The sequence below is a fragment of the Rousettus aegyptiacus genome, unplaced genomic scaffold (assembly GCF_014176215.1).
Source record: "Rousettus aegyptiacus isolate mRouAeg1 unplaced genomic scaffold, mRouAeg1.p scaffold_m13_p_11, whole genome shotgun sequence".
In the NCBI taxonomy this organism is placed as follows: domain Eukaryota; kingdom Metazoa; phylum Chordata; class Mammalia; order Chiroptera; family Pteropodidae; genus Rousettus; species Rousettus aegyptiacus.
Genome location: NW_023416286.1, coordinates 90265429 through 90288802, shown reverse-complemented (window position 1 = coordinate 90288802; position 23374 = coordinate 90265429). Strand labels below are relative to the sequence as shown.

At 49.9% G+C, this 23374-nt stretch overlaps 1 protein-coding gene and 1 pseudogene across 3 annotated transcripts in view; one reads left to right on the top strand and one right to left on the bottom strand.

Moving 5' to 3' along the window:
* The window catches only part of LOC107517439, a 59107-nt gene that overhangs the window by 5642 nt on the left and 30091 nt on the right, over positions 1 to 23374 (bottom strand). For 2 of the 3 annotated variants that reach the window (XR_004953414.1, XM_036228919.1), the window contains exon 4: positions 1780 to 3090. Coding sequence is in view for 2 of the 3 variants with exons in the window: in XM_036228919.1 (XP_036084812.1) it covers positions 2127 to 3090 (964 nt within the window). In the remaining variant the exon portion in view is untranslated. Of the gene's footprint in view, positions 1 to 1779; positions 3091 to 23374 lie in introns of those variants that run through there. The other variant, XM_036228918.1, reaches the window with a different exon arrangement.
* Positions 18266 to 18384, top strand: LOC118609579 (annotated as a pseudogene).

Sequence of the window (23374 nt, the reverse complement as noted above, 5' to 3'; positions counted from 1 at the left end):
TGGGAGTGTGAGTCGGCATACATTTTTAGAGACGGTGTGGCATTTCCTCGTTGCTGTCTTAAAATAGATGTGCTCTGCAATAGCGCAATTCCATATCTAGCAAAGCGTGAGGTGGGTACCTCACATGCACAGTCAAGTGTGTGTGTGTAAGGATGCTCATCGTCGCTTTGACGGAAAAGCTGAAACCTGGACAACCTGCATGTGCATCGACAGTGGGCCGAGTCAATAAGCCACACTGGATATTGAGATGATGACATATTACGCCACTGTGGAACAGTCCCAAGCAGCTGGACGCGACTGATTTGGAAAAAATATTCCTGAGGTTTCAAAAAAAGTAAGCCGTAAAACAGTGGGAACAGAGGCATTACACTTGTGGGCAACAGGGAAAGAAGGGATCTCTATAAATGCCTGGGATAACCCTTTGAAGTGTCCCCTAATGCGTCAGTCCCGCTCTGGCCTCCAGCCATCACCGGGCCTGCCCCCGCCTGCCCCCGCCCCCTCCCCCACCACAGTCAGAAGCCAGGGCAGCCCCAGGCCTCAGGGGAGCAGGACCATAGTTGAACAGAGAACAAAAGAACCAGTTCTCAGCTTTTTAGTTTCAAAACTGACTTTTGAAACTCCTGGCAGAGACAATAGGTTGAACAATAGCTTTGAAAGGAAAGAATGTTGATATAAGAGCCAGTTTTCCTGCTTTCGACTTGGTAAAAATATTCCAGGAGACAAAGGAGAGGTGCCGCCAGGCAGATGGGCCCGGGGCAGCTGTGCTGGCCGGGTCCCAGGGAGGAGCCTCAGTATCTTGTAAAGAGTCCACAGCCAGCTGAGATCGCTGGGCTGGCAAGATGCGACACCATCAGCAGACGCAGCTCCAGCCGTGTGGCCCGCACCAGGCGGAGGGGCTGACGGGCGGCCAGCGCTAGGTGTCGTGGTGAGCACTGCCGTGGACGCCCCCTGGCTGGCCGCCACCTCCGCAGCGCCGTTGGGCCACCCTCCCGGAGTCTGGACAGCCATCCCGGGCCGATGCACTCAGAGGAGACTCCTAGGCTGACTGAAAAAACCCTGGTTCCTTTGGACTGACAAACGCTACTTTTTAATGCCACTTGCCGGAACCGGTGCTCAAAATAGAGATTAAGGTGTTATTTTTAAAAAGTTACATTTTTGCACTCCTGAATGTGGTGCTCTGAAAATAATCGAGCCTGCTATGTATGCATCTATGCTTATTTATAAACAGAGAGACTCAGGAAGCTATTTCGGACGTTTAAAAGGGGGCATCTTGCAGGTCGTAGCGAAGGGACAGGGTCTTAGGGACTTCTGACTTCTGCATGTGCTGACGTTTTGGGCACGTGTTAGTTTCATAATAATTCTTAAAGACCCTCTGCGTGAGGAGCTCAGAGTGTGTGACATCGGGCACGCAGACAGAGAGATGCCCGCAGGGGAGTGGGTGTGTGCTGCAATTAAATGTGCAAAGGTGTCGCCAGTGAGACAGGACGAAGGTTTCCTCAGAGATGGCTGTGCGCGGGCGCAGGTGAGCCCCCGCGGATGCAAGACGCTCAGCAGGCGCAGCGTCCCCTGACAGCTCTCTCTCTGCTAGGCCAGGTCCAGATCTCACCTGAGGACCTGGACTGGGAGGAGAGGGCGAGCTAAGAATTAAATCGTTGCCCTAGATTCAGAAAGCGAAGAAACCGACATCTGAGCCGTCCACGTGTTATCAATTCTCTCACTCTTTTCTGGTAATCCTGCAAAAACCTGCCAATGCAACTTTTTTAAAAAAAAAAAAAAAAAAAGGATTAATTTTTTAGAGTAGTCTTAGGTTCCCAGCAAACTCGAGGGAGAGAGAAGAGATTCCCACGTGCCCTGGCCCCGCACACGTACAGCCTCCCAATGACGCCCCCGCCAGAGGGGTGTGTGTGTCGCACGCGACGAGCCTGCCCTGACACACGGTGCAGGCCCACAGTCCGGTCCACCTCAGGGCTCACGCTCAGTGTGGCACCTTCTGTGGGTTTGGACAAACACGTAATGGCACGTGACTGTCCTGAAAGTATCGTTCGCACATAGTGTTTTCACCAAATGTAACGTCAAAAAATGGTTTGATTGGAAAGAGCTTTGCGGATGAGTGCCAACAAAATCGATCAGGACCCCTGAAGAATTTCGCCATGCGACTCCGCAGGGGGGTACGTGTGAGCGTGAAGGACACGTGTCCTCGAATACGGCTTAAACTTACATGGTCTACATCGCGCCTCCTCCCAGAGAGCCGGGTGCGGGAGCCAGCGGGAACACCTTCGAGGACGGCAGGAAAGGCTGTTTTCGTTCCCGTTCCTGTCGTTAGCACCGCCGCCCGCAGTCTGCTGATTGGTGGGGCTGGGGGAGGGTGAACAATGGAAAGCGTCATGCGGGCGAAGTTCTGACATGTCTGGGGAAATGAATTCCAGGCTGAGGAAATGACGGCGGCAGAAGCCGCGACGTGGGAGCCGGAGGATTCGAGGCCGGTAGGAGGCCGCCGGGGACAGAGGGCTCGCGGGGACCCAGGCGCCAGGCCCGCCGCCGTCACGAGGGCTCAGGTTCGACTCTGGGTGGGAGGAGAAGCCGAGGGCGGGTCGGTTGTGCAGATACAATTCAGAACTTAAAAACATCATCGGGCTGCTAGGACCCGAGCCCACTGTCAGGGGCAAGGGCAGAAACAGAGCCTCGTTAGAGGCCCGTGCGACGCCACACACGCAGACTCTGTGCAAGGCCAAGGGGCCCTCGCCTGCGCCTGCCCCCAGCGCCTCGATTCCCTGCTTCGGGCAGGCCGCATCGTCACTATCATGTAGCCTCTCCAAACAGAAAGGGTCAGGGCGACGAGCCCACAGCCTGGTCATAATTAAAGCGCCTCTTCGGGTTGGTGAGTACTGAAGGCTGGAGGCAGCAGGCCGGCGAGGGGGCCTCATGGCAGCAGGGATGAGCGAATCGGGAAGGGGCGGCGGCCTCGGACCACGTGGCGGAGACAGAGGCGTCTGGGTTTGCACCTCTGCGTGGATGGCGAGCCGGAGCTCCGGGGCCCTGGCTGACGAGCCGGCCTCGTACGGCTGCCGTACCAGCGGTGAGGGCTTCGCCCTGTAAACAAACGAGAGACACAGTTCAGTCCGGAGCACAATGGTCGCAGATGTCGTTCAGAGCCACACACACAACGTAACCAAAAATGGGTTCAGACTCTGAAGGGTTAGGGTAGGGGAAGTACAGAGATGAAATGGAAACGCACTAAAACACATTGAAAAGCAAACAAATTTCGCTGAGTGGTAGGTTCAAGAAAATCTCTTTCCCCAGTAGTTAAGTCACTCGCTGTGAAATCATTTCCAGCCAGTGGTAAGCTGGGTTAATTGTCCAATACCTTCAGAAAGATCTAGCGGGGGAGTTAACAGCAGTTATTATCTCTAAAAAAAAGAAAGAAAGAAAAGAAAACACATTTCTTTGAAATGCTGTTACGTTTTTGAAGCACATCGCAGGTTCCTGAGGAGAGCTTTGTGCGACCATGCACACTAAACGGAGCAGCGGCACGCTTCGCTCCTGGAGTGACGGCGGCGGGTCACGCCAGGAAAACCTCGGGGTGCTGAGGTAACTTTTCCCGAGGTGGAAGAGGGGAGAGCAGCTTCCGAGGACGGAGCACACAAAGCCCTGAGAGAGAGAGAGAGAGAGAGAGAGAGAGAGAGAGAGAGAGAGAGAGAGAGAGAGAGAGAGGAGGAGGGGAAAGAGCAAGTTTTAGAGCCTCCGGGTTTCCTACCGTTTATAGTCCCCGGATCCAAATATAGCTGTATTTTGAGTTATTTAAACATCCGTTTCGTGTGAAAATCCTTCTCTAGAGATCCTCTTTGCCTCAGTGAAATAGCCTAAGAAAGGAATATCTGCAACCTTATAGATCCCTAAAATGAAACGATGTGTGCCAAAGACACCAGGGTGTCTAGACTTTCTGAATACAAACAAAAGAATTTCTGGGGGAAAAAGAAAAAAGAATGAAAGGCATTAAAATGAAAGAAAAACGGGGGAAAGCTCGTGTAAGGAGGGACGTCGGCACCTGGCTGATTCCCACCTCTCAGTCACTGCTTCCATCCGCCCGAACCCCCCGGACCCCGGGGACTCCCATCCCACTTCCTGAGGCTCCATTACTGCTGCTTCTCCTGAGGTTAGTTTCCGAACAGCATGAAACGGCTGAACGTTTGCAGGTTTCCTGGCAGCGGGGGAATTTTTTTTTTTTTTTTTTTTAACGTGAATCCATTAGACATCTATCTGCCCGTCTTACATTAGTGAGCGCATCCCCGAGTCGGATGCAGCCCTGGATGCTTGGAGGACGCGCGGCGAGCATCTCCGGAGAGCGCAGGCGCCGGGGGACCAGGCCTCGTGCACGACCACGGGCCGGGGCATCGCGGCGCTCGCGCGCGGGGCCCGCTCTCGTCCGCGACAGTCTGGCGGAGGATCCGCCGGGTTTTTAAGGGCCACGGACCCGGAGACTGCGGCTCCGTTGTCTCCCTGACTCCTCTCGTCCTGAGCAAGCTGAGCAGCGGTCGGACGGATGGACGGATGGACGGATGGACGGCGGCGCCGCCCGCGTTCCGCCCTCATCGCTCCCGGGCGCTTCGTGCTCACCGCATCCCGGAGGGAACCGTCGCTCTGGCTTCGTTCGCAGCGAGTCTGTTTCACGGCCCGAGGAGGGGCTCAGTCCCCGAGCCACGCTCTGACGAGCGAGGGAGCACAGGCCCCCCTGCCTGCGTGTCTCCCTGGGCGGCTTTTCCAAGAATAGCGAATAGCCGGCCTTTGCGATGCGGTGCGCACGTTCTGCACCTTCGCGCAGTGAAGAGGACCGCAGTGAAAGCAGCTGCCACTCAGCGACAGTGGCCCCGGCAACAGCCCGCCATCCACCTTTCCTTACCCCCCATCGGCCCCTTCTTCTCGCTCCCTCCGTCTCTCCACGCGCGCACACACACCTGCTTTCCCACATTTCACGCGTCTGTTTTAATCCAGGCCCCGTGTCAGGCACTGGGCACAAAGGGATGCAAAGGTGCGCGAGGTAAAGCGGTAATGACAACTCAGTACGGTAAGTGCCACAGCGGCCACACGGACCGGGGACCAGCAGAGCGCGTGCGAGTTCGGGGCCCTGCCCACCTGAAGATGTTTGATCTTTAGGTCACGGCCTGAGAAAAGGCGTCTGAGCACAGGCAGTTTATTTGGGTGGTCGCGGGGGGGGGGGGGGGCGGAGGCGAGGAAGTACAGAGAGTGAAAGAAAGAAGGAGAAAGACTAACAGAGGCGGCCCAAGAGCAACGATGGCCTCGGGGGCACCGTCCCCCTAGGGAGCACCCGAAGACCAGTGCAGAAGGGGCCTCAGATCACCTCGCTGGAGGGTCCGCCGACTCCTGTCCCCCATTAACTGGGGGTTGCCTCCGCTTCTAGTAGCTTCCGCCACACGCCGCGTCCACGTCGCTTCCACAGCCGGGCTGACCGGCTTCTCATAGATTCAGAGAAAGCTCCAAGGGAGCAAAATGCAGACACTTCAGACTGGACTTGGGGAGGGACCAAGCACCAGGACTGTCCTCGGGTAGAGGACGCAGCGCTGTGCGTCACGGGTACCTGCCACAGAGAGAATCAAGGGGCTCTAAGTCGATCTTGCGGAGGAGGAGGTTTCCTAAAGGAAAGTGGGCCTCGGCTGAACCTCAAAGACAGAGCAGGAGTAAGCGAAGGAGAAGTGGGGGGGCCTGCTGATGCACAGAGGGGCTCCAACGAAGGGAGAGAGCACACCCCTGGAGACGGGCGCGTGTTCTGGCTGGCTGAGAACAGAGCGAAAGACAGAAATCCAAGCAGGTAGACCGATAAGGCTCGTTAAGGACAAATAGTGTTTTAACGGGAGTAAAGGGGAGAAAGAAGCTTCTGGTTAGGGCGACAGAGTTGGTGTGTACAGAAGGGGTGGGGCAGAGACCCGTTCGTGGGGTGAGGAACATGATGAGTTTGCCTTGCACTTGAAATGTCTAAGGTGCCTGTAGAACATACCGGATGCACAAATCCCACAGAGAGTTGAATGTTTAAAACTATGAACCCATTAGATAGCTGCCTTTATTATAGTTATAAAAGCACTCAAGTCTATTTAAGATCTGGGTGCGTCTGGCCCTAAGGCAACCATTATGAGCTTAAGGAAGAGGCGAGACCTGGAAATGTAGATCTGCATAAGCCAATGGCAGGGGTTACCCGAGGGTGTGGGTCCAGGTGAGACCATGAAGGGACAGTATGTAGAATAAGGAGAGAAGAGAGTTGAGGGAAGGGCCCTGCTGGCAGGCGGAGAAAGAGAACTCTGTGACGGACGTTGAGAATCTATGGTTAGAGGTAGAGAAGGGAAACCATTAGGAAGCAGTAAAATGGAAGCCAAGGGAAGAGAAAAAGCCAAAAAGAGAGAGGCCCGCAGGGTCAGACGCTGCAGGAAGGTCAAGGAGGATAAAGGTGAAAAGTAGCCATCTGGACCCCAAGCTCCGCATCACACTATGATACCTCACTGCGGCCTGACCGGGAGGAAGGGCACTTTCCCTGGAGACAGGAGGGGAGGTGACAGGTGGGGGAAGCCGATGTTTGCGGTGGGGGAGGGGAGAAAGCTTTTAAAATTCATGTCGGCCTCCGTTTTCTCTTTAAAGATGACGAGTTCCTCTTCTGAGACAGAGAAGGGTGACAGGAAGGCCTGGTAGGGAGACGGGACAAAGGTAAAACTTTGGAATGCTTGGCGAGGGAAGAAGCAGGCGTCTCTCATCCTGGGCCCTCACAGTCCTTTTGCCTTTGAGAGCTGTCTCTCCTCTCTGGCCCTCTACCCAGCCAAAACTGGATGGGCCTGTTACCATGTCCCCTAATACGACATATAAATGCTTTCACAGCCTCCAATCACCCCTGTGGCCCACCTGGTTGACCCAGCCAGGGCCCATAGCCGGTCCAGGGCAGCCTGAGCCTCGCCCTGACTTCGCTAGGGTGAGCGCATCGCCCTGACACGTGGGGCCGGGAACGTTTCGGATGACGGAGCAGCTCCTCTCCTCCGTGGAGTCCACACGCAGCTCCCTGCGCTGCCCCTGCTGGCTGGCCCCGCCCAGAACCGAGGGGACTCGTGATGGGCTGCGCGCGCGGCCTTTCCCCACAGCGGTGGCACAGCTGCGGGGGAAGGGGGAGGGCCAGGCGGGGGGGGGGGGGGGGGGGGGGGGGGGGGGGGGCATGCCCTGGCACGATTTGATTTCACCTTCTGAAAACTATCTCTCCTGGACGATAAAGATTGTGAAACATAAAAGCCTGGCGATGTTGGTGGCTGTGGGGTTTCAAGGGGATCAATATATAAAACGCTTGATATACATATATATAAGTCCAACCAAGCTCAGAACCATTTGAGAAATAGATGTGGAAATAGACAACTGGAGACGAAGACGTCACTTTCATGGCCAGATCAAAGTCGGCCCGGAGATCATCGGAGAGTGTATGATTCATGGGCCAGCTTATGTTCTGTCCCTGAATTAAACAGAATGACCCACCTAGTCACAGCTGCCCAGGAGCTGGCTCCCCGCGCACGGGTGCCTGACCCTTTAAAACTTCTTGCTTGGAGGAGCGGAAAATGTGTGTAGCCTGCGGGCTGACGCCAAAAGGAAAGGAAGAAGGATGCTGAACCACAGGCATCCGATCCCTTCCCCGGGGTAAATGGCCCTCGCCCTGGGCGAAGCCGGGGGAGTCGGACTGCAGGGGGCGGGGCGGTGTAACTTAGTCACAGGGCCTGCACCTGGGAACAGAAGGGCAGAAGGGCGAGGGTCCCCCGTCCGTCCCGTCCGCAACCTCGGTACTTTCTTTCAAGGTGCGGATGAAACTGCCTGCAAGAAGGAGGAGCAGAAACACAGAGAGGAACGCAGCAGAGGCGAGATGGAGACGAAGCCCCGACAGCGCCTGAGCCTCTGGTCCCGCCGTCCCCCCTGGCTGCCCACTAGGAGCTACGACAAGGGACAGGGGAGGTGGGGAAGATCTGCACGGGTCCCAGAAATCACCAGATCGGAAGACCGCACAGCTTCACCATGAAATCGACTCAATGAACTGTTATCAAGAAGTAATCTACTTGTCCCTTTAAAAAATATACTGCACATCCCAACTTGGAAAGTTAATGTACAGAAACCAACACGTGTCCGCAGTTTTAAATAGACTCTTCTTTTCAGATAAGTTAAAATAAAACCATTTGTAGATGATCATTGTAAATTATCTTGTCTTTAATAATGCATCGGCCTCTCTCCCCACCCCTACAACCCGAACCAGCTAAGCAATTTTAGGTCTTTCTCGTCACATTCGACATTTACCAAACAAGAGGAGTGTATCTAAAAACAAACGAACAAATAAACAAACCGAAGCACTTACATGAGCTCTCTCCCCTTGACACAACTTGCTAATTTCACACAACATAATAATAACGCCAGGAGGCTGCCCTTCGAGACCACCCCTCGGGCTAATGGACGCCCCAGGGAAGCCCGCGAGGGGACGTCGTGCTTGGAATGTGGGGTGTTCCAGCGTCACCCCGGCAGGGCCTCCAGCGTTGACCGTGGACTCGCCTTACTTTTCTTGTCTCTCCATCCAGGTCTTCCTGACGTTGCTCGCCTGCGGGTAAACTCGCCTTTTTGGCTCTGCCGCAATTTTTAACCAATCCCTGCCTGAAATCTCCTTTGTTTGAAATACTTCAAATATCCCCCCCCCCATGAATGTACACTGACAAATATACATGGATTGGAAATATCCTTTTATTTGCACTGGTAATATCACACTGTTCATCTTGCCTTGTATTTTAATTTTTTTCAATTAATGATGCATTTTGGAAATCTTCCCACATCATCTCATATGCGCTAGATCTCTCACTGATTTTAAGACCTTCGAAATATTCCCTCGGTTGGACACAGCATCATTCACATAACCAGGACCCCCCTGGGGAGCACTCAGCTGTTTCTGAGATTTCCACTGTTATCAACAGCTCTGCAGTGAACAGCCTTGCATGTATCTATTTGCATACTTGCACGTGGACTTTCTGTGGAAGGACAGACTTTCAGGCTTGCTCCAGTTTTTAAAACTGTATTCAAGACCCAAACCTGCCTGTGGCCTACTTCTGGTAATTGGGTCATAAATGTGATTTTCCATGTGAGTCTCCCTTTCTTTTCCCAGCAGGCCAGAGCCCGAAGAACCGAGACTCCGCTTTGCTGTCTGTTCCCTACCGGACGAAAACCCTGCGTCTGAACATCCTCCCACATGTCTTGCTACCTCCCAACAGACTTCTCTCACGTCTACTTGAATCCTGAAAAGTTTTCTGCACCTAAATGTCGATTTTCATGCTTTGTCTTCCTATTGCGATACCTGTTAAATGTTGAACCCCATTGATGCAACTTCCAATGACCACCATTCTTTGCTTTAATGTCCGGACACCGCTTTATCTGCCTAACTGAATTTCTTGCATCTGCAAACGAACTTCTTGAAAACATATAGTTACATATTATTCCTCTCTCTGGCGCCTCAGGGCCTCTCTCATGATAGGGGCTTGATACATGCTATGAGGTACTTGTGCATCTGAGGGTAGTCAAAGATGAGAGGGCATGGTCCTTGCGAATACAAAGGCTATACTGTAATTAGAGAAAGCAATTCAGGATTAGGATGGAGACGGAAGGTAGAGAGGAGTACGGCGGCGAGAGTTTGTGATCCTGGAGGCCGGATGGACGAAACTGGCGGTGGTCCCATCCTGGCTTCAGCGCCATGGTGAAGGGGGCGGGCTCTCAGGTGGCGGGGCGGAGACCCGGAAGGGTGTCATGGCTGGGCAAGGTGGTCGGGGAGGTTGCGCAAGCCAGGGATGCCGGGGCGTGGTCTCAGAACCCCGCACCCGCGTGTGCTGAGGTCGCCTCTGCCCCTACTGCTCCGCAGGGCTAGACCCGAGTGACAAAGTCAGCAGAAAACAGGAGGCAGGAGAAACACACAAACCCTCAGGGTTAAAGGTTATAAAAATCATCAACTATTTAGGTGAGACCACACGCATCCCTCTGGGGCAAAACAGGAGGAAGTTACGCATCTCAGTAGCACTGCAGAGGAAGGACGTCCTTCAAAGCTTCCACTTAGCAGCAAGTGGTAAATACATAACGCGGTCTGCCAATGATTGCCACCATGACAGCGATAGCTGCCGCGTATCGTGAACTACCACAGTGACGTAAACGGCTGGCATTATTTTAGGGAATATAAAACACTTGAGACTTTTATATGTGTAGTCTCAATTTTTCCATAACAATTGTCTTCATGATCTTTTTTCCGTGAAATCTTGACGCTGCTAACTGAAAATTCTCCTGCCAGTGGCGTTTCCCGGGGCTCGCTCTAATTCCTCTGGTCAGAAGGGACTGGACAGTCCGTCTACCTAGGGAAAGGAGTGGCATGTTCTGGTGGCAGTGAGGCCTGAGATGCGCCTTGAACAGGAAGAGAGAATTCACCCACCTGACCGGATCAGAAGGGCTGATGCTCCCGGCAGAGAAACACCGTGAACAAAAGGTACTTGAGCCTGAGAGCAGGCCATGCTTGGGAACCACGAGCAGGTAAGTTTCTTGGAGCATCACACAGAACGAGTGTATTCATTATCCGTTTTTGCATTTACACGTTATTACAGACTTCGTGGCTTAAAACATCATCCACGTATTAGCTCAGTGTCCGTTACTCAGGAGTCTGGCGTGTTTTAACCAGATGCTCCACGCAGGGGCTCCTGAGGCTAACATCATGGTGTCGGCTGGTAGGAACCTCACCTGGAGGCTGGGCTAGGGGAACATCTTCTCCAAGTTTCCTCGAGTGGTTGGCAGGTGTAGAACCGAGGTCCCCATTCCCTTGCTGGCTCTGGGCTCTCAGCTCCCACGGGCCATTCTCAGCTCGTCGCCAGGTGACCCTCTCCACTTCAGCGATCACCCCCTCACGGTGGATCCCTCCCGCTGCTGAACCTCCCTCACCTCCCCTTACGCATCCAGGAGGAGCACACTCTGCTGTTAAGGTGCCCAGGTGACCAGGCTGGGCTCGCCCGCCTGGATGACCTTCCTGACCTACTGTCTTCTGATCAGCAGCCCTGGTTCCGTCCGCCGTCTTAGACTTCTGCCTACTGCAGACCAGATCCCGGGAGATGCTGGATGCCTCGCCCGGCATGGGTGCTGACCACCAATGGACGTCTGAGGGAAAGCCAACGGGTGTTAAAGGACGAGAAAACAAAGTCCGTCACCTCAGCAAAACTGAAGCGTTTTGCCTCCAGAAGGGAAGACAAAGTCAGATTTCGAAAGGCCGTCGAGGAGGATGGCTCGGCTGTATCTGTGAAGCGGTGACCGTGGGTGGAGCTCACGGGTGAAACTCGCGCGGTACAACACAAACAGAACTCGTGTGCTCCGAATCCTTTGCATTTTTAAAAACGGCTCTTAAAAATATTGATTCTGCGACCTCGCCCAGCTCCGGGGGGTCCAGACTCTCTGAGAGCAGGCTAAAACCAAGCCGAAACGGCCTCTTTCTGCGCGCCTCTTCCTATTTATCATACCCCAAGCCTACCCCACTACGAATGCCGCTTTGCTCTTTCTGTTTTTTTTTTTTTTTTCCTTTGAAGCCAACCGATATGAAGGATTCCGTGAATATGAAAAGATTAAGTGACCGGGCTGCTTTTTGCGTTCAGCCGCCAACATGGGAGACGGCAGACACGGGCCACGACAGGGATGAAACTTACAGACCCTGCGCTAAGTGAAATAAGCCAGACACAGAGGACAAACACTGCGTGATTCTGCGCACGTGAAAAGCCTAGGGCGGCCAAGCCGGTAGAAGCCGAGAGCTGAATGGTGGTCGCCAGGGGCTCGGGGGAGCGGGGGTGCAGTTACGTTTAACGGGGACAGAGTTTTAGAGTTGCGACGCGGGGTGGATGGTGGTGATGGCTGCACGACAGCGTGAATGGTCTTTATGCCACTGAGCTATACACGCCAACGTGGTTAGGATGGTAAATTTAACACGACGTATATTTTACGCCAATTAAAAAAAACTTTTTTAAGGGAGATCGCATCAAAGAAGAGGCAGGCGAGGCCCTTAGCAAGTTCCTCTCCCTGGGGGATTCTGACTGTGCCTGCATAGAAGGAGAGCACTTTCAGTGGGAAAAAAAAAAAATTCCCCAACCCAGTTTAATTTGAAGAATCCAGAGCTTCAGTCACAGGCTGGCCATGTGCTGGAAAGGAGCGTAGCTCTCTGAATATAGTAATTTCAACAAATGTATTTAATTTGCCTGGTGCAGACTGTTGAACAATCCCTTGACTAGATAGATGGTGATACAGAGAGAAAACACAAAACACAAACACGGGGGACTTGTTCTCCACCGGCAAGTCTCCACGCGTGACAACAGGTCATCGGTAACGGGCCCTCTTTCCCCCTAAAAGAAAAGCACGAACACATAGCTCTCAGAGCGCCAGATTCCGGCTACCTCCGCATTCACGTCTGGGCGCTGAGTTCGCCGTGTTCTAAAAATAGACCTGGCAAGAGCTGAACCTCGAACGTGATCAAGAAACAAATGCTGCCGCGCCCGCGAGGCGGACCCTTTCCCACCTGGAGGAGAGCTCCTGGCTCATGGTCTGTCTCTAAGCTACGGGTTAATGACTCTTTATTCAAATTTCTTCCTCCTGAAACGTTCACATAAAATATGAGATTTTTAAATTTCTACCCCCGAAGCAATTTTTAAACTTGATAACAGCCTAGTATTTGAGGTTTCATTCTTTCGGAAGCCGTCGGAGATGTAATCACACAAACCCCAAACCCCGCCCCTGCTCCCACACTCACCCTTAGGACACTCAGCAAGGGTTTTCCATAAAGAATCTCATCTCATTGGGTCACGTGCGTTCTGTACTATAATAGCCTCTGGCTTAAAAAAAAAAATCATAGTAACAAAATAGCACCTGCACTGCGTTGCAACTAGTGAACAGATCTGATAATGAGTAAAATTTTGTATTCTTCTGGGGAATCTAGAGAGAAAATATCTGTTAAAAGTCAATAAGAAGTTTGCGTAGAATCGTATAGGTATCACGTGTGTTACGTATACATGATGACACTTAGCACCTTCTGTTTCTGAGGCGGGGGAGTTAGAGCCATGTATTTGCTGGTTAATCGTTTCGGCTTTTGCTTCACTGTGTCATGGGGCTGACTAATTCTCCACCCTACTGTCTTCTAGGAGTTAAATATGATATTGTGGTTAATTGCGAAATGCTAAGAGCATTAGCAGAAGGCAGCCACTTCTTGCGCCCAATCTGTCGGCCCCCGTGGGTCCACACCGAGGGTTTTGAGGCCACGGCCTCCACCGCTTCTCCAGCATCGTCACGAGGCTGACCATATTTGGCTCTCGTCTCTGTCGGGTGTTTTATCACTATGACTCGGCATCTGAGTGTGTGCATGAGATACAAAGTTAGTCCAGGCTTGAGGCACTTGGGGATGTTCTGTTCACTGACCACAAATGTTAATGAAGCACATAATCTGAACTTGGGTTCTGTTCAATTATTTGACGCCTCAAAATTGTTTACCTTTGAAGGAAATTGTCAGCAGGTATAATTCAATCGTATTTTTAATTTTTCTCCCCTTGGATGTATGCCAGGCTGCTGATCTCTTTTTATTTTGGCCTCAATATCACAGTCTAGTTATTTCCTGGTCGTGGGGTGCTTTTAAAAAGTTCTTCTCTTTAATATCCCCTATATACTGCTTTGCTTAATTTTGTTAATATTTTATTTCCTTCGATATGTGCAAAATTGTGTTTTCTTTTTTAAAAAACCAAACCGTTCCTTATTTCACAACCTTTGCCATGTCTTAAAACTAAAACATTTTTTCTTGATCTATATGCATAAGAAATTACATTATAATCATCTCATGAAAGGAAACTGGTTTGTATTAATACATTTCAAAGGGGAAAGGTAAAAGGGACCACTTGGAAGCACGCTAAACTGCTAACACAGCATCATAAGTATTATATTATTTACACTTCACACTCGACCACTCAATCTGATAAGCTTGGCTGGAAAACGTAGCTAGAGTTTAACGTTAATAGAGTAGGCTGACGTTTTCCAAAGTCTGTTCCATAAAACCCTAGTTCCACTTCATGTACATAGCTACGATGCCTCAAAGGTTCTTTTAGTCAAAAAATGTGGGAAGCAGTGGGTTCAACAAAGTTAAACAAGCTTATTTACGATACGACTTTTAAAATCCTTTGCAATGCCAGGGCGCGCGGCGTAGCTCTAGGAGTTGGATAAGACCGGCAGCGTGCCAGCCTGCGCATGCGCGCCTCAGAACACCTGCCAGCTCTGGTACTCTGCAGAACACCCTGCGTGGAAGGATGGGGCATCGCATCCCTTCCTGACCTAGAGGACAGGCTGGCGCGGCAAACGGCTAGTCAAAGTGATGCTCTAAAATATTTTGGAGCTTTCTAGGAGCCACAACGAGAAACTTCATAAAAGGTCTCGAGGTCTTAAACTGTCCATTTAATCGGTTCCCTTTGTGCTACTGTTTGACGCAAAGAAAGGTGAGATGTAAAGATGTGTGGCCCGTTTTCGGGGTGGGACACCAAACGAGCGAACGACGTCCACAGGAGCAGCTGCCGCTGGGAGAATGTCTAAGAAACGCCACTGGGATACGCCGTTGTGACGCATAATGCAGCATCTGTTTCAAGCTTGGAAGAAATGGGGAGTTTAGATACCACCTCCCACCCCGCCCAAGACACACACACACACACACACACACACACACACACACACACACACACACACCAGTGAATGCATGCAGCTCCGCTGGAAAGGATGTAAGTGGAAGTCCACCCGTGGGCCTTTTCTCCTTCTTCCTCTGAATGCAGTGCTGACCCATGGTGGGAGCTGCAGCAGCCATAAGTGATCGTGAGACACACGAGGACAAAAGCTGATGGGCTGAGAATGTCGGGGCCAAAACAGAGAGAGGGAGAGAGAGAGGGAGGGAGGGAAGGAGGAAGGGAGGGCGAAGAGATGCACGGGTCCCTGATAGCCTTCTCAAGCCACTGCAAAGGCTCTGGACTGCTGTGTCTGAATGCTTCTTATAAGACACAAAGGGAATCCTATTCGTTGAGGCAGCCATTCGTCAGGCATCATGTCATCTGCAGCTAGACCACCTTCCTGACAAAACCAACGCTGCCCTGGCTGAGGAAAAGAGCATCGTGGAAATAATACGTGGGTACGGTAGGTGAGCTGCAGATTAGACGTGGCTGAGCACGTGGGGCAAACGTGGGATGACTCCTCCAGGAGCGGTTTCCTGACCTCTGAGAAGCCTCTCGGGGGAAACTCATCCTGTAGAAGGCAGATGCCAGATACTGCAAGGGCTTGACACAGTGAAAGAGCTTTGCTTGTTCGAGGACGAAGAACGGCATTAATATTCAAATAGCGATCTTAAATATCAAATACCGATATTCAAATTTGTTTCTCGACCAGGAACCCATTGGACTTATACTGGGTCATTAGGAAAAACTGAAGGAGACATTTACTTTCGTATAACCTCACAGCACAAGCTTGGCTTCTGCTCCCGCCGCCCCCTGCCCCGTCCCCCCACCAAGAGTGTAACACAGAAGAGATGCTCTCTGTTGTTTGGAAGCAGAACAGTGTGGCACTCTGACAGCTCCAAAGCCCTGGTGTGTCATCTGCTTCAGAAGGCGCTGATGCCCAGTAAGCAGGAAGATGCCAGGTGTGAGATGTTAGTGCCCAATGAAGAGAAGCAATGTGTTGGCAGGGACATGTAAGATATTCTCAGGGGACAGAAATATTCGGACGAGTCTTTGCAGGGCGACTCAGAAAAGCTGGATGAGTCGAAAGACCATTCAGCCAAAGGAATCTGGCAACTGCTATTAACGCAACTCCGTCTATACCTATGGGCTGGTGAAGCCAAGGCAATTAATGTTACAGAATGAGCCACACACAGCTTTCACCTTTATTTCAGCTTCCTGGAGGGGAGAACCTCCCCAGGGCACAGGAGAGAGTGACAGGATTACAAATGTCATCTCCCTCTCTCCCTTCTCTAAGCTTTCTCTCTTGCAGAGTGAGGCATGGGTCATACGTGCCATCCTAGATTAACACCTTTGCTTCGGGAATTTTAAGAGGAACCAGGGTAAGGCCAAAGGAGAGTGGAGTTTAAAAGCTAGCTGTCCAAACGGGATTAAGTACAAATTCATAGTTACAAAACAGTCACGGGGATGGGAAGTACAGCACAGGGAATGCAGCCAATGACGTCGTAATAACTACGTCTAGTGCCAGGTGGGGACTAGACTGGTCAGGGGGTCACTCTGTGAACTATCTAAATGTCTAACCACTATGCTGTGCGCCTGAAACTAAAATAGTATTGAATGTTAACCCTAATTAATAAAAATTTTTTTAAAAAAAGAGGTAAAATCTGAACTCTCATACCAAAATAAAATGAATACATTCCAAAACACAAAATAAAGTAAAATAAAAGTTGGCCGCTCAGAGCTGGCCACAGGCCTAGGAAGAGGACGCACTGGATTTGAAGGTGCCTACGTTCTCTTCCTAGCTCAGCGGGACAGGAAAGGGGCCAGAGATGCGGAGAGGAAGCTCTAGGAGAGCGAGCACGGGGCTGGACCAGAGCCGGGACTTCATTTCTTATAAAGCACAGCGCGGCGGCGGGCGGCAGGCGCGAGACGCACGTGGGGAGGGGAACCAAGAATATGCACGCAGAGGCCGCAGAAGGCGCCGCCGAACTCGGTGCAGCTCTCCCTCGTCCCGAGTGTGTGCGCGCACGTGCGCAGACACACGCGCACACGCACGCACACGCACGCACACACATGCACACGCGCAGACACATGCAAGCACACACGTGCACACATGCACACGCGCAGACACATGCACACACGCGCAGACACATGCAAGCACACACGTGCACACATGCACACGCGCAGACACACGCACACACGCGCACACGCACGCACACACATGCACACGCGCAGACACACGCACACACATGCAAGTGCACACACATGCACACACATGCAAGCGCACACATACATGCACGCACATGTGCACACTCACGTGCGCGAGCACTCACACACACGGGCACACACGCGTGCGACACACGTGCGCACACGTGCACACATATGCACACACACGTGTGTGTGCAAACACACATGCATGCGCACACACACATACATGCACACATACACGTGGGCCATCCCAAGCATTCCTCTGCCCTACCCAGTAGTGGAGTTTCTTTAAAACAGAGGGACGGGACAGACTGCCAGGGCGCAGAGTGCTGTACAGAGATGCCCGCCGCCTCCGGATTCTTGCTCTCGCATTTGCTAGCCATCACATGCGGGTAAGGCATATCCTGTCTTTACTTCTCAGTTTCCTTACTTGTTAAATACCTCATTATTTACCTGATAAGGGTATTGCGAGGGAAACGTGTGTGTGTGTGTGTGTGTGTGTGTGTGTGTACATATAACAAAGTACTTTGTAGGGAATGAAGTCCCTTGGGGATGTTCATCATTCGCATCGCGTGTGTAGAACAGGGTGGCGTCTAACAGAGTATGCAGAAGAGGCCCGGATCTGGAGTACTGCAGGGTGATTCTGGCAGGTATCCTGATCAAACAGACCACGGCCAATTCCCGAGAAATACGCAGGATTGGAAGGATTAGCTGGATATTGAGAATCAGGAAGTCTGAATTCTGAGTACAGGGCAGGGATGGCCCCATGTATTTCAAAGTCTTCAGGAGGATGGAATCATTCATTCTTTCATTCCACAAAAATATATTGGTCCAACAAAAGGATAAATATTGTATGATCCCACCTACGTGGGGTACTTAGAATAGGCAAACTCATAGAGACAGAAAGTAGAAGAGAGTTTACCAGGGGCCAGGGAAGGGGGGATGGAAAGCTATTGTTTAATGGAAATAAATTTCCTGTTTGGGATGATGCAAATGCTCTAGGAATGGACAGTAATGATGGTTGCACAACATTGCGGATATAATTAATGACGCTGAATTATACACGTAACAATGGTTACAATGGTAAATTTTATGCATATTCTACCACAAAAAAAAAATGTTGTTCCGGAATCCAAGATTTCCAAGAGTTCTAACATAGAAGAGCAGTCATATCACGCTAGTTATAAGCCAAGGTTGTGCAAATACACAAACTTGTATTTTTTTTTTATATATAATAGCTTGTTGACCTTAAACAAAAGATCAGCAGGATATTTCTCCAGTAAAATGGGTTTATTCAGGTCTACGGCCATGCTACCCTGAACATGCCCAATCCCATCTGATCTCAGAAGCTAAGCAGGGTCGGGTCTAGTTAGTACTTGGATGGGAGACCACCTAGGAAGACCAGGTGCTGCAGGCGTACAAAATAAACAAATAAGGGATTGATTGTAAGCTGACAAGGTCCTTGCAATCTGTGAGGTCAACCAAGGGTCGCCTCACCAAATAAATAAATAAATAAATAAATAAAGGATTGATTCGAGAACCACAAAGAGTCACCATCTGGAACGTGGAACCATGATGAGCTGTGTGCAAGTCCCCTAAAACAGACTAGTGGGGACCCTTCCGCGGAGGGCGGAGGGACGTTGGGTGGGCTGTCACAACCAGAGTTCTCCCCGTTGTGCTCTGTGACCCACGTAGGGCGTGAAAGCCACCCACCCTCACGGGACCTCCCAATTCATTTTCGGTGAGGCTTCTGTTTACTAAGTTTTTCACAAGCTACGTGAGGGGCCTTATTTATTAAGGCTGCATGTTAACATCTGTAAAACGGGGATAATAACAGATCCTGCCCCACAAAGTTACTTGAGGGTTAACTGAGATCAGGTAGCGGAGTGCTCAGAACATGATAGGTGCTCAATAGAAGTTCATCGAGCAGTAATGGTGAGTGAGCAAAGGCCCTGGTCACACTTGCATGCTGTGTGCGAACCAAGGAGGCTCTCAAGTCCGGGCTTGCCTCAGACGAGGAAGAAGAGTTTAAAACAGACAGATTGACCCTCATTACAGTGGGAGCAGACGGGATAGACTTTTTAAGATGCTCTCCGAAAAGGGAAGGAAAAGAGGAAGGATGAAGGTGAGGGCCGGAGGTCAAGGACAACAGTGGTTCCCTTCTAAGTAGGGATATTTAAGTTGCTAGAAGACAAGGAGGGCTTCTTGGTCCCCCTTCTTCTAGTCTCGTACTTTGGGCGTTGTTGGAAACTTTAAATGAGGAAGTGTAGGGGAGGAGGAAACTTTCCTCCACCTTCCAGGTTCTCCTGGCTGGTCTAATAAGAAAATGGACGTGAAACAGATTAGCAGGAGAAAATGACCAAATTTCATTACCTATGGGAACCCCACATATATGAGAGGGTCAGAGACCCCACATGCAGGAGAGGTTCCAAGACAGAAAAAGAAAATGAGGTACACGTGGCATTTTGAGCTAAGGATCACCTTGGGGCTTCAGAGGGGAGGAAAGTAAGAAGAGCGGTTGTTCAGTAACTAGAAGTGTGCCCTGCTCTACAGAGGGGTCAAACAGGTCATCTCTGATCATCTCTTACTACAGGCCAGGCCCCTACCTCGGATTCTTCCAGGTAGTTCAGGGGGGAGGGGTGGTACAGAAGTTTCTATTGAGCCTGCAGGGTCTTGGTTGCCTTTAGCTCAGAACAATCTGCATACCACTGAGTCACGTCTTGAAGTGACTCGTTCTGAAACCCTACAGTAGGAAAGAAGGAAGGAAGGAGGGAAGGAAAAAAGGAGAGAAGGAAGGAGGGAAGGAAAGAAGGAAGGAAGGAAGGAAGGAAGAAAAGGAGGAGGGAAGGAAGAAGGGAAAGAAGGAAGGAAGGAAGGAAGGAAGGAAGGAAGGAAGGAAGGAAGGAAGGAAGGAAGGAAGGCAGGCATGAGATTTCCTACCTTGGACTCTATTTCCTGACACACATAGACTATGCTTACACATTTGACAAAGTGTCCCAGGCCTGCCAGCTGGTGACTACTGCTCTATATTATTTTAGTTTCTCTGAAAATGGCTGTAGGACGTGAAAACCTTTTCCTGCTGCAGACAAGCAACTGGAGCTGATGAGGGACACTTAGGTTGGAAAATGAAAATGAATTTAGTAGGTATGGTATTTTTTTAATTTCCCCTGAGATAAAATGGAATCTGGGCTTTGTGATTTCCCTTCAACCCTCTAATGATAATTTCACTTTTTCGTTTAACTGATTTCTACTCTAGAACACACATACGATCCCCAGTTTGGGGAAAATCTGGAATTTCTATATGAAAAAAAAGATTTGCCAAATAGAAGGAACGAGAAGAGCCATACTTCTCCCAACGCTCCTGGTTGCTGCAGCCACGCTGTCTCGCTCGGTGACCCTGCTTGACTTTGAAGGAAGGGCCAAACTGTTTTCCAAAGTGGCCGCACCATTTACATTTCTGTTAGCCATGTAAGAAAGTTTTAATTTCTCCGAATCCTTGCTAAGACTTGCTACTGTTGCCTTATTATTATTATTATTATTATTATTATTATTATTATTATTATTACAGCCATCCTAGAAGTGTGAAAGTGTATCTCTTTGTGGTTTTGAGTTGTATTTTCCCCAATGACTTTTTATGTCTTTATTGGCCTTTTACATATTTTCTTGGGAGAAATGTCTATTAAATCCTTTGCCTATTTTTTAATTGGATTAATTGGTTTTTATCATTAAGTTGTAAGAGTTCTTCATACAAGTTCTGGATACAAATCTCTCATTGAATATATGATTTCCAAATATATTCTTCCATCCTGTGGGCTGTCTTTTCACTTTCTTGTGCTCTTTGCAGCAAGAATTGAGAATTACTTTGTCCATCATACATAAGAGTACCGTTCAGGAATTAGGCGAGATGGAGAAAGAATCGAAAGCCATTAAGAGTGGCTGAAAGAGACATCGATGTTTAACCCGGAAAGAAGAAAAGTAAAGAGAATTAGGCCTCGATCTTTACATATGTAAAACATTGCCACGAATGACGGAAAGTCGTTCATGACATGAGTTACTCCAAAAGGGAAAAGCGGTACCAAAAATGAGAGAAATCGAGCAGATTCAGATTCACATGACCTGACTCTAAACTTGGAGCTGTTCATTTACCATGATGCTTCATAGGCACTCTCTAAAATTGAGGCTTTCAAGTAAAAACTAAATAGTCACATTTCAGTGGTGTGGTTGGAGAGAATTCAGAATTCTACGGAAAGTTAAACTAGATAATCCCTTGGTTTTCCTCCTGTCTGAGTTTTATAATTCTATTAAAGTACACATTTTCAAATTATAAAATATTGGTTAACATGAGTTTTTTTTTTCACTTAATCAAACTACCTGAGAATTTTGAAAAGTCATGTTAAAGTCATATTAAAAAGTAGCCATTCCAAAAAAAAAAAGTCATTTGGTAGAAATAATTTTAGAACTACAATTCATAACTTTAAAAGTTTGAAGGGTTTAGCATCCCAGTAAAAACAATATTATATAATTAGTCATTATTTCATAGTAGGATAGTTTCTGTTATGTGTTAATAAATAACTCGCACAAAAATAAACATAAATCTTGCCCATTTAACTTCACTTTTTCCCGTCTCAGCTGTAGAGGTCAAACCCAGACATCTTCACAGAGCAACAATCAGTCCATCCTCCTCTGTGGTCATGACAGGGAATTGCTGAATCGTTCACAGAGCATAGAAGCCAGAGAATAAAAGAGCTAGAAAACATTTGTTAAAACATTTTCTGGCCAATGGTACAGAGAATAATAAAAAAAGAAAATCCTTTAGACACAGAGTTTCGTATAAAAAGCTTAAAGCACAAACGAGTTCAATAAAATCATTGTTCATTTTCCTTGGAAAAGATAGAAAGCCCAGAAATAAAGTCCAGGAGAAAATTGAGCATGAAAAAGAAATCCAAAGATAATTGTTTTTACTGCTATAAAGCAGGCTTAGCAGTAACCACTCTGTCACTTGCCCAGGGCAGCCGAAAATTCGTACCAGATGAAGGAATAATAAAGAATTCTGACTAGTTTACTCTTATGGGAGGGTTGCCTGGTCGAAACAAAACCAGAAGTGGGTAAATGTTTTAAATTTATTTTCACTTTGTATAAGAAAGATGTGGGGACCGGGGATCGAAAAAGCCCGGCCGGCCTTAAGAAAGCAAAGAAGATACAGCGTCTTAAAAACGAAAACAGAGCATGAGCTACTAGCGTGTCGACAATGCCAGGGTTTGAGCCAAGCACATTCGCCGTGAGTTTAAAGTGCGACAAAAACGACCGAAATGGAAGGGTAAAATGAAGAAGTTGCCAAGGTAAGTCAGCATAGTGATGCGGAAGCAACTAAAACAATCAGAGACAGACGCATCGTGACTCTTAACAAGTTCACCACGGGGAAGGAGGAGAAAGGATTACCTACATGTAAGAAACACCACTGTGGGGAACCCCGGCTCTGGGCCAGGCGCCCACACATCAGGCAGGGGGGCACAAAGGTCAGCGCTCGAAACGTTTAAAGCCAGTAGGAAAACGGTTTCAGCTTTAAATTTCTTTTAAATAATTACGATATTAATGGGTGCTAGAAATGAAAATTAGGCAAAAAGGTGTACCATTTTTTACTAACGCAAACTCTCGTGTTTCTCACCAAACTTACTGTGGTGACACTTCCACAAACAAGCTCCCTGGGGATGCCGAAGGCACCCAGTGGCAAAGGAGCACTGCGGGACTGCTCGCTGGAGCACTCGCTTCCACACCCGGAGCACCGACCCCCACACCCGGAGCACCGACCCCCACACCCGGAGCACCAACTCCCACACCGGGAGCACCGACTCCCACACCTGGAGCACCGACTTATGTCGGGCCACCAGGATGCCTTTCCACGGCCGACTCGATTATGTGCTAGGAAGCGGGGCCCCGACGGCTACATGCTGTTGAAAAGGCAGGGAGCGAGGCAGCCGAGGGCCGGCGAAGAGGCGGCCTAACTCTGGAATGAGGCCTCTCTCTTTTCATCTGTAGAGTGGGATGAGGAAATCTACCCGTTTGCGGCTCCTCGCGGTGCAAATCCAGTGGACTGTACCCCAGTATTGATGGTGTAAGTGGCCTCTGGGTTTATTACCAGGAGCAAAGCCCTCGGAGTGACCAGCCTGCTTCTGCAGAGCCCCGAGGGGCTGCCCGGGTGACCCCGGGTCCCGCCCTCGGTCCTCCGATGAACCTCTCCCGCACTGCCACTCTGCTGTGCAGGGTCGAGGCGCTCCTGAGACGTCCCCTTTCCGCTCTCCCAACCCCAGCGGCGAACAGCTTCCTCTTTCTTGCTCACCGCATGATGGATACCAGCAAGAGGCTTTTTAACAAGACTTTATGACATTTAAGGGATGTGAGAAAGTATG